The sequence below is a fragment of the Etheostoma spectabile genome, chromosome 4 (genome assembly GCF_008692095.1).
Source record: "Etheostoma spectabile isolate EspeVRDwgs_2016 chromosome 4, UIUC_Espe_1.0, whole genome shotgun sequence".
NCBI classification, from domain to species: Eukaryota; Metazoa; Chordata; class Actinopteri; order Perciformes; family Percidae; genus Etheostoma; species Etheostoma spectabile.
In genome coordinates, this window is record NC_045736.1 from 32855694 (window position 1) to 32867293 (window position 11600).

The window sequence follows — 11600 nt, forward strand, 5'->3', positions numbered from 1 at the left end:
GTCGGATGCATTCTCTACAAACACCACCACTCTTCCTGTAGCTGCTTCTCACAACATAACCTGTTCATCTGTTGTTTGAGTCTCCCGAATTCTTCCAGAAGGTGCTTCTCGGAAGAAGGAAACTGCAGGTTTCCGAAATTCAACAGGCTGAAACCACCTCACTGATTCTCTGCAAAGGGGTCCCTGTCAGCAGAACCTTTGTGTTCCTGTTAGAAACATGGGACCACAACAACAATTAGCTAATTCCTACAGCGCATGCCAAACTAAAAAAGTACTGTTTAATCTATTCTCACACACCACACAGACACAAGAACACCACAGACACACACACACAAGACACACACACACACAGAACACACACCACAAACACACACACCACACAACACACACCACACACACACACACACACCCCACACACACCACACACCACAGGGGCCTGCAAATTTGTGTTTTATATAGTAGAGGAAGCAGTGGATTGCATACATTATACCTTCTGAAAACTACTCTGACACAATGTGCTTGGTCAAAAGTGTTAATCATCTGAGGTGTTTAGGTAGACGTTAAATGACTCAACAACTTGACATTTCGCACGCACAACCGCGCACGCGCACACACACGCGCGCGCGCGCCCACGCACACACACACACACACACACACACACCACACACACACCACAACCAGTTCATGAGTTTGAGTCCTCCTCCAGCAGTTTGCAGTTCCTGTTTTTCAGGCGATGCGCTTGCTTCGTCGATCACCACGCACGCCAGTGCAGCTTCTTCAGCTCCGGAGAGTCAGCCATGATCATCTCGAAGGTGGTGATCACCCCGTGGAATTCAGCACACCTGGGATAGTGTTACCCTAAGGAAGGAACATTTAAATGGTCAGGTTCTGGGATGGATATCATACAGCTGCGTTGCATGTCACGCCTCACTCTGGTAATCTTAACTGTTAAAACTTTCAATGCCTCCTTAAACACCTCTGAATGGGATTCCACCAGGCATGACCAACATTCCCCTAGGATATCTGCAGAATGCCAAAGTCGAACAAGCAGTGCAAACAGTATTGGTTCCAACACTATTTTATTAGGTAAAGTGGATATTGTTTATTTTTTGTGTACACAAAGACTGGACACATTTAGGTTGGTTTGGTCAGCAAGCCTACTACTACAAATGTGAGTGTTTTCATGTTTCAACCGTTTATCAGTAGTTTTAGCTAACTACGGAACTGTTCTTCCAGAAGATCAGAAAAGAATTACCTTGGGTCTCTGTAAACATCTCGTACTGCGGATCCTCGTCCGCTGACTGCGAGCCGTGGTACACATGAGTTCATTGTCGTCACTTGCGAAATACTCCCTCTCCCAGTTGGTGAGGTGGACAGGGGGGCGATGATGAGGAAGGCCCGCGGATCCCCTGCTGAGATACTCGTACAGAAAGGGTATGGACTGGATGGCTTTTCCCAGCCCCATTTCCATCGCCAGTATGCAGTTTTTTCTAAGAAGAAAGCAGCAAGGGCAGTGTGAGAGAGCAAGAGAGGTCAGAGGGAGCACTATGGGTCTCCTAATCATTCTAAAATAAAAAAAATGTAAATATCTTCATTACTATTTGATTAACATACTTGTCTGCTCATACCACATTGGCTATATTAAATTACTCTGTGTCTTCAAACATGAATAAGTTGAGAGTTTCAAGAAAAAAACACTACATTGTGTGACCAACATCCACCTTCAAAACATTACCACTATATATTTAAAATTGTCTTAAACACATAATTTAAACATTTAAATATATGTATATATAAGCACCTGTTCTATTCATAATTCTTCATTTTTCCAGCACCATTTGTCTGTCTTATGTATTACTGTTTCTACATTGAATAAGAATGTGGCTCAGGATGTTCTATGTGTTCAAGGATGAGGGACACACACCGCGCCCACACCACACAACGCGCGCCACACACACACACACAACACACACACACACACACACACACACCCACACACACACACCACACACACACACACACACACACACACACACACACACACACACAACACACACACAAAGTTTTTGTGCTGTAATTGTTTCTCCTGTCAATACTGAACACAAGTCCCCATCTACTGCAGTTTCATTGTAATGGATAATGAAAAAAAAAAAATCCACAATCACTCTTTTTTGCTCCATAACATTCCAAAGTTAAAGGAAGCTATTATTGGCATCAGCAGTCAGAACTGGATAGAAATTACAGAACAAAACATCCCTTTGTATTACACCTCCCTCTGCCGTGGCTCAATATCCTTTGGGGCACAGAGAGAGAAGTTCTTACTAACTTTGGAAGTACTCACATATCTGACTACCCAGACTCTACTTTAAATGTTTCTTTTCACAGAACAGCATTGTAGAATTTTGAAACTGCTTTAAGAAGGGATCACTTTGGTGCAAATATGGATAAGGGGGAATTTACAGGCAAACCTGAACTCTTAGATACACCTAAAGGTAAGGAGGAGGAGTTCTCGGTGTGGTTTTGAAGCCCCCCCACCCGCTTAACGGTGCTTAACAGCAGGATATCACCGAAGATTCGGTCTTGTTGCAGAACAAGCTTTGGGTGGTTGCTGTTGACTTGGCGTTGTGCGGCGCTGGGTGTGTATGTCCCCTTGGATTGTGGCTTATGTCTGACAACCTGGTTTCACTTTTTTAATGTGAGGGTCGAGCCCAAAACGTCCCGCCACACAGAAAAAGAAAACTCAGGCAGAGGGCAGGGTTTTACACATACAGACAAACAGACACCACAACACGTCTAGTGGGTATACTAGATAGTGAGAGTCTATGAGACATAGTCTTTGTGGGACTGGTGGTTGTTTTAATCAACACAACTTTTAATTTAATTTGATTTAGCATAATAACTTTGGTCAGTGAATGTATACAAATGTTGTTGTTTTTTCTCTGCAGGGTAAATCCAGACAGCTAGCTAGACTATCTGTCCAATCTGAACTATGGTTACCTGGTCCTCAGATCTCTGCGGTGTAACCCCAGAACGCTACTAGACTATCTGTCCAATCTGAGGACTATGGTTACATGGTCCCTCGACCTCTGCAGGTAAATCCAGACACTAGCTAGACTATCTGTCTCCAATCTGGAGACTATGGTTACCTGTCCTCAGGTCTCTGGAGGGTAACCGAACAGCTAGCTAACGATCTGTCCAATCTGAGGACTATGGTTACTGGTCTTCAGATCTCTGCGGGTAATATCCAGACCGCTACTAGACTATCTGTCCAATCTGAGGACTATGGTTTACCTGGTCTCAGATCTCTCAGGGTAATCCCAGACAGCTAGCTAGACTAATCTGTCCAATCTGAGGACTTATGGTTACCGTCCTCAGATCTCTGCAGGGTAAATCCAGACAGCTAGCGACGATCTGTCCAATCTGAGGACTCTGGTTCCTGTCCTCAGATCTCTGCGGGGTAAATCCAGACCGCTAGCTAGACTATCTGTCCAATCGGAGTGTTCTGTTGACAACTAAACTACTCTTGAATGTACTGTTGAAGAATACCACCAAAACAACATCCTTCCTGAGACTATTTTGCAGCGGCACCGTTGTTCCATCCGGCGCTTAGCACCACCTGTGAGATTGGGATTGTTTAAAGAATGCCAATAAACCAGAGCACGTTTTTCTCCTTTCCAGAATCTGTGTGGACTAGCCACAGTGCTGACGAGAGGTTCTGGCAATGCAAGACTACATTCCAGTACAATCGTACAGCAACATTTGGAGTGTGCAGTACTCACCTGTTGTACCAGTTGAACAGTACCGTTCATTCCCCGAGCTGGTACTCTCTGGCATGTTTCCATTCCGGTAATCTCTGAAGTGGTCCAACTTCTGCCATTTCTCCGGAGGAGCGCTCCTGCATTGATCACACACACACACACACACACACACACACACACACACACACACACCACACACCCACCGAGCACAATTAGTTCCTATTAATATATTATTCCATTGACAAGTGATTATTTTACCATTTACCGTTTTAATTTCACTGAATAATTACCAAACAAAATGTGACTGGCTGGTTTAGCTGAATTATTTAAACACTATGAAACCAACATTAAATATAGGTTTCCTCCACACAACAAACATAAGAGAATTTAAAACTATTTGGTTTCCCCAGATAAATCAGAAAGGAGATAAATGAAATGATTTTTTTTTAAGATGTGAAAGGACTCGGTTGCTATTTCGGAGATGGAGGAAAAATAATAAAATCAGCAATGCAACGAGTGTTGCTGCCAGAGACTTTAATAAGACTTTATTACGGACTCATGGCCGTAAAATGACAGCACAATACATACATAATAAACCCAGAGGCATACACACAGTTCAAATATAAAATTTCATATGAGAACACTATTTTGACATCATATCCGCTAAAGAGCAAGAATCATTTGCTAAGGGTTCTTCAAGGAGTGGGAGAGTTATGTAGCAGTCGTTAAAGTATTCAACTCTGTAAAGTAAATGTTTGGTGAGACTGGTCAGGAGTCCCACCCTCTGTTTCTGGCTTACACCACAGCGGGTGTACGGTAGCTGCGTGTCCCCGGCGCCATAAAATGACATCACCACGGCTGTCGCTTCCAGCGAAGGCTTTTCAAACGGTGGCAGCGCGTGCCGTGGATACACCTCGGAATTTGTGCACTACGCGCCACTTCATGCTTCTATCCACACAGGACAGCTTTTATCGCTGGTTTTTTTTAAAGACGTGGTGAGGGGGTAATGTAAGGCGGAGTTAGCACCTAACATGAACCAGCTAGCATCGGCCGGCTGGCTCGCTGGTTCCGCCGGCTTTTAGGCTGCATCGGTTCCAAGAATGAGCTGAACAGCGGGCTGGGTCTGACGTAAGCGGTCTGCTGGGTCTTACTGTCCCTCCCACTCCCGCCGCTCCGGACACAGCGGCAGCTGTGTCGAGCGGCTCTCCTCCCAGCGAGCTGCGACACAGTTTACGGCCCCACTGATGGTTACTGACGCGCTAAGACAACTAACAACAATCGCCATTTTGTTGTGTACCGATCAAATGACCACGGGAACAGTGAAGCCCAGATTTGGTAGAGTTGTGGGTCACAGAACTGAAACTGAGGTTGACATGGATTTGATTGGGAGGGTTTTCCAAACCTCAGTTCACCTCCAAAAACCAACCCAGGAGCAGATGAATGCAGCAGAGCTGGAGAGAAAAAAACCCCCAGCAACTGATGTGTTTGCACTCATTAGCGGGGAGAGAAAACAAGGCCAAGATGTGAATCTGAGGGGCGCGTGGCAGTGGAGATGGTGTCAAATAGGTTTGTCTGTTCACAGGGAGATTAAACATTAAAGCCACAACGATGTTGTGTGTTGTGCGGTTTCTCTTTTTCTTACACCTGCCCACAAACACTCGTGAATGTGCTCATTGATTATCTAAGATGTCTGGTTCCAGACATCTCATCCTCGCCCACATCTCCATATCTTTTCGCTCTTTGACAGCTGTTCCCCGAGCAACCGAGCCAATTAGATCTTGCGGCTGGTATTAAGAATAAAGAGTCATTTTCCAGCAACAGAGCCACAAAAACCGACACAGTTGTGTCATTCCACTCACAGAAATAAGTAATCAATACACGATGGCAAATGTTAGGTTATCTGCTCCTCCAAGCAAATGTACTGCAGCTCTCCGCCTGACTGAAAACAACAAAAAAAAAGGGCAAAACTACTTCTTCTCCTAAACCAGCCAACAGGTGAATAATGGATGATACTGGTTATCAAGTTATATCTAGGTGAGTGCCACAGTACCATGCATTGTTATAAGGGTGGACATTTCAAGAGAAAAAACACTATATTCACTGGGGACTATTGACTATCGCCATACTCCAAAGTTACGTTATGTTTAAAATACGGCCATGCTGATTCCAGCAGACAGCTTTGTCAAGGCAGTTTGGGCTTTAGATCATTTTCACAGCGGCCATCGTAATGACAAATCGTGTCTGCTATGAACGTGCACACACTTGTTTTTAATCACAAACATTCGGTCAGCGAAGGCGCACGGTAGCCGTCAATCCGGGTTACGTACTCCTATGACAGAGTGCACGGAACGAAGCTTTGGGACAAGCATCTAGTGACTAGCCTCTATGTCTAGCCTCTTTCCCCCCATTCTATACCCAGGCCCAAAATGCAGCTGTACTACTATTTTAGGTATTAGCCATGTTACAACACACACACCCCCACCCACACCACCCACACCCACAACACACACACACACCCCCACACACCACCCCCACACACCCCAACACACACAACACCACACACACACACCACACACACCCGCACTCTTGCTTTTTGGCAGGACCCTTCTACTTTGCATCTGATGCTAGAACTTGTTTCATAGTAGTGTAAGTCAATGATTGGTTAGACCCAGCCGATCAAAAACAATCCCATGTGGACTTTTTAATTATATAATTTTTCTAAAATAGTCATATCCCAGAAATCTGGCACTTTGCCAGAATACTTTAGCCCTGTGCTGTATCTCCAAAGAGAAATTGAAAAACTCAGATACATTATTGGGTACCACTAAGGTCATATAAAAGGACTCAGATACAGTATTAGGACACTAAGGTTCTATATAAAGAGACTTCAGATACAGTTAGGGACCACTAAGGTCTATATAAAGAGACTTCAATACAGTATTAGGGGACCCACCTAAGGTCTATATAAAAGAGACTTCAATACAGTATTAGGGACCACTAAGTCTATATAAAAAACTTCAGATACAGTATTAGGGACCACTAAGGTCTATATAAAGGACCTTCAGATACAGTATTAGGGACCACTAGTCGTTATAAAAGAGGCTTCAGATACAGTATAGGGGACCACTAAGGCCACTATGACATAGACCTTTAAGTGTGCTGATTGATTAATTAATACATATTTACATTTATATTGCACTTAAACAAGATCACAAGCTTTTTTTCAAGCTCAACAAGAATCGAATGTGTCTCTGAACCTAACCTGTGTCCTATTCCCGTTCGGATTGTTTCAATGCTGGATCAACCTACAGTTTTAATCCTTTCTTCCTCTTCTTTGTACTCAACTACTATAGATTTGTTCCCCCAGTGTCTGAGGTCCGGTGGCAGTTTCTGGATGCCCTCAAACTCTTTGATCTTCTCCGGGTCCAGTCCTCTCACTCACTCCATGTGGCTCTCCTGTAGGACAGACCTGCACCACTTAACCAGGATTGGGTCACCTCCTGCAACACACACAAACCACATGGTGCGGGTGGGTGGGTGGGGCCACAGGACTAAAGCATGATTTATGCTTCTGCTTAAATCTTGGTACGTGGAGAACCGACCCTACGCGCGTGCACCTCTCAAAAAACTTTGAAATTGGGAAAAATTTGAAGTTGGAAAAAATATTTATAAATTGCAATATATCGCGAATATGTTAAGGTTGCTGGGGTGTCGTCCAACGGTCTGGCAAATCACGGTCCTTCCATTCATTTTGAATGGGGGTAGAGCATTGAGACTGCAGCGGGGGTTTGCCGGCGCGGGGGGGGGGGGGGGGGCAGTCTAAAAGACGCAGCGGGTCTACGGCGAAAATTTGAGACCCGACTCAACTTATGGGGAAATGCAACCCCACTTCACACTGCGGTGGCCAATATATTGGACCTGTCTGTGTGGTTTGAGGGTGTGGGTGTCCGGACAGGAAACAGAAAACGTCACGAGCCTCTATCTCTGCCACATGAACGTTTTTAAACCCTTTGTGGGTGAACTGCCCGGAAGTTTGTGTAATAGCTGACAACAAAGCCCTCCCTATGTCTCACTCTCTCTCCCTGTGAAATAAGCTGCCTTCAAGTGGGGTCGGAAACTTCAACATTTATCTAACGGAAAACTGTAATTATAAAATATAAAGTCTCTGTGTTCTTTGTTGTAACAGGACGTCCCATGAATGGGCCGTTTCATTGACACCCCCCCGCCACACCACCCAACATAAAATCCCTGGATCCCTTCTGTTGGTGTGAATGCCCAGTCAGAGTGCCCCCCCCCCCGACGCTGAGGACCTTCAGTAAGAACCGTTCAGAGTAGACGAACCCTGCTGTGAGACAGCGTCTGTGTTTATGTGTTGCGTACCTCTCCCGTCTCTGTATCCGTGGTAACGGCCACCTCCAGCACTCTGTCCACCTCTATATAGTCTGGGTTGAATAAGTCCTCATCAGGCTAGAAAAAGGGACAAAGAGAGAGGGAGAGAGAAAGTTACTGATTATTAATCGGGGCAGGGATCACTTTGATAAAGAAACATAAAAACAGAGGAAGCCGTTGGTTATTAATGTTATTGATGTTATTAATTATTTGTCATTCACACACATGCTCAGGTCCTATACATGCACTAATGGAGAGATGTCAGAGTGGGGGGGCCGCCAGTGCTGGACCATAAGTACAGTACAGTAAATCAGTCTCAAAGATAGGACGCCCCCGCTGTTGTTTTATCCCCCCCCCCCCGGCCCCCCCCCCCCCATGTAGTACCAACTGTAAAACAATCTGTTGATTTTAATCACTATAAATGAAACTTATCTTGGCTTTGATAGAGGTAAACGATGCACTCTGATAAGGGACCCTTCCATAAATTATGTAGTAAAGGCCACATTATGCTTCAATTCCAAGGTGTTGCCTTGGTAACAGCATGTTAGAGTTAACCTGTTGACCCTTTACAGCACTTTAAACACTTGGCAGCAGCAGCACCGGATGACACTGTTGTGATTTATTAGCCAGCATGTCCCATCTATTAGGCATTTTCCTAACAGCTTAATAGCTCTGCTAGATTATTAATTACAAATCCAGCCCGCATGACTCAAAATGAGGAGATTGGGCTTCGACCCAGACCTGAACAGTGGATGAGGACAGTAAACAGCAGAAGAGGTTAGCCGTTACCTCGGTGAACAGGTGTTTCATCTGGGCCTGCTTGGTCCTGAAGCGTTTGATCTTCTGGTGGATTCTGGGATCTTTCTCCAGCTCTTCCAGAGTGGCCCACTTGCAGTGTAGGTAGGAACTAAAAAACACAAAACCACAAAAGAATCCACACAGCTTTCACTTAGTGAAACATACGTATTTTGTTTGTCTGTCTGTATGTTATAAAAGATGATAAAAAGTCATTATTACAATATTAAAAACCCATCAAAAAACTAATCGCATCAGGACTTCCACTGTTGTAATATAATGAAGTACAAATACTTTGCTACTGTTCTTAAATAAGTTTCATGTATCTGTACTTGACTTGGTCATTTATATTTCTGTAAACTTTGACTTACTCTGCTACATTTTCTAAATAAAATCTTTACTTTCACTCTGATACATTCCCCCTGAGCAGCTTCATAACTCGTTATTACAAAGTAACAACAGGAGAAATTAGTCTGACTGCAAAAAAGCAGTTTGTCAAATCACTGCTCCTAGATAAGAAGGTAATGCACACTCCACTCCAGTTGGTGATGTAATGTCTGTCTGTTGCCAAGCGCCAAAACTAAAGAAGAAGAGGAAGAAGCATAATAACTGCAGGATCTGCTGCCAATATAACAGACTGGCTAGTAGTCCTTACCTAGGTACTGTCAGGGCCTCATACTCTGCTTCTGACTGGCTATATTTCCTTACCTAGGTACTGTCAGGGCCTCATACTCTGCTTCTGACTGGCTAGTAGTCCTTACCTAGGTACTGTCAGGGCCTCATACTCTTGTCTGACTGGCTAGTAGTCCTTACCTAGGTACTGTCAGGCCCTCATACTCTGCTTCTGACTGGCTAGTAGTCCTTACCTAGTTACTGTCAGGGCCTCATACTCTGCTTCTGACTGGCTAGTAGTCTTACCTAGGTACTGTCAGCCCCTCATACTCTGCTCTGACTGGCTAGTAGTCCTTACCTAGGTACTGTCAGGGCCCTCATACTCTGCTTCTGACTGGTCGTAGTCCTTACCTAGGTACTGTCAGGGCCTCACCCTCTCTTGACTGGCTGTAGTCCTTACCTAGGTACTGTCAGGGCCTCACTCTGCTCTGACTGGCTGTAGTCCTTACCTAGGTGACTGTCAGGGCCCTCATACTCTGCTTCTGACTGGCTAGTAGTCCTCTACCTAGGTACGGTCAGGACCCTCATACTCTGCTTCTGACTGGCTATTAGTCCTTACCTAGGTACTGTCAGGACCCTCATACTCTGCTTCTGACTGGCTAGTAGTCCTTACCTAGTACTGTCAGGACCCTCATACTCTGCTTCTGACTGGCTAGTAGTCCTTACCCTAGGTACTGTCAGGGCCCTCATACTCTGCTTCTGACTGGCTGGTAGTCCTTACGTAGCTACTGAGCATGTGCAACTCCCAACAAAGATAGTATGGAAGTGTGATGCCTCACTCAGTAGCTACAACAGAGAGCTCAACACATAGGGTGAAAAGAGAAAATATACAAAAATATGGTGTTTTCTGAAAATGTAACCATGTAAACCTATTCTGGTACAGCCTCTAAATACTAGGGCTTTCCCAAACAATTATATTTTCGATTATTCGACTAATCTAACAATTCATTTTTCAACTAGCGATTATTTTCCCATTGCTCAATTATTAACAATTTCCACAAAACAAATTTCTATAAGGTTCAAATCTCTATTTATTAAAAATGTTTAACACTGCACTGTTTGGGCAGTCAACTGTTTGGTTGAACCCAGATCTCCCACACTAAAGGCATGTGTCATATCCACTGCGCCGCCACCACCACCACTATATATTCTTGTTATTTTATATTAATAAATGGGCCTTACAACTGGCCTCTTCCTCCTCCTGATCACTCTCTGCCTCTGAATCTGCAGCCTCCTCTTCCTCCCTCACAGGGCAGCTCAGTCGCTCCAGTCCTTGCCGGGATGCAGGGCCGCCACACCGCAGCAGACTCGCTGTGACAGACCCTGGTGAAGTTGGTTTTATATTGGACGTTGGATATTCAACACATTTGAAAAATCTATTATGCAGCTTGACCTTCTACTATAAAACCAACTTTACCACGGTCTGTGACAGCTCGTCCTCGCTGCGCTGGAAGCTACAGACACTTTAACATAACATATCGATTGAACAGGTTGCAAAAATGTTGCTTTTAAACGTGACGCGTCAACGCAAATTATTTGTATTTTTTTACATTTACGTCAGTAATGACTACGTTGACGAATCGTCCCAGCCCTACTAAATACAATTATGAACCTGAAAATGAGCATAATATGAGCACTGAAGGGGACTCTTTAACTTCTACCAAAGTCATTTTCTGGTAAAATAGGCATCTTATCAGGTACTCAAGTATTGCTTAGTACTTGATACAATATGACTGCTCTCAACAATCCGCTCAATACAGTAAGTAAAGGGATGCAAACTAATCCATGTCCCGTCATTTCTGCATCAAACACCCGGGTTTAGCCCAGGTTCTGCATGATTTAATCACCAGGTCGTAGAACAGGGGTCAGCCAAATGTAACCATCCACCTGCCAACAGAGCTCTTCACAGCCACTGGCAGGAGCACAGGCTGGACGCTGGTTAATTCATTTTTTCCCATCTGCATTCTGCAAAGACACCCCCCCCCC

The 11600-nt window shown here is 44.5% G+C and overlaps 1 protein-coding gene and 1 long non-coding RNA gene across 2 annotated transcripts in view; one reads left to right on the top strand and one right to left on the bottom strand.

Annotated features, from left to right (window-relative positions):
* chd6 (chromodomain helicase DNA binding protein 6) overlaps positions 1-11600 on the bottom strand; it is a 150379-nt gene that overhangs the window by 56627 nt on the left and 82152 nt on the right. The window contains exons 9-10 of the mRNA XM_032512666.1: positions 8937-9054; positions 8139-8225 (exon numbers count right to left, since the gene is read on the bottom strand). Coding sequence (XP_032368557.1) covers positions 8139-8225; positions 8937-9054 — 205 coding nt within the window. The remainder of the gene's footprint in view (positions 1-8138; positions 8226-8936; positions 9055-11600) is intronic.
* LOC116687346 (uncharacterized) overlaps positions 7912-11600 on the top strand; it is an 8694-nt gene continuing 5005 nt past the window's right edge. The window contains exon 1 of the long non-coding RNA XR_004331516.1: positions 7912-7925. This is a non-coding gene — a long non-coding RNA (uncharacterized LOC116687346). The remainder of the gene's footprint in view (positions 7926-11600) is intronic.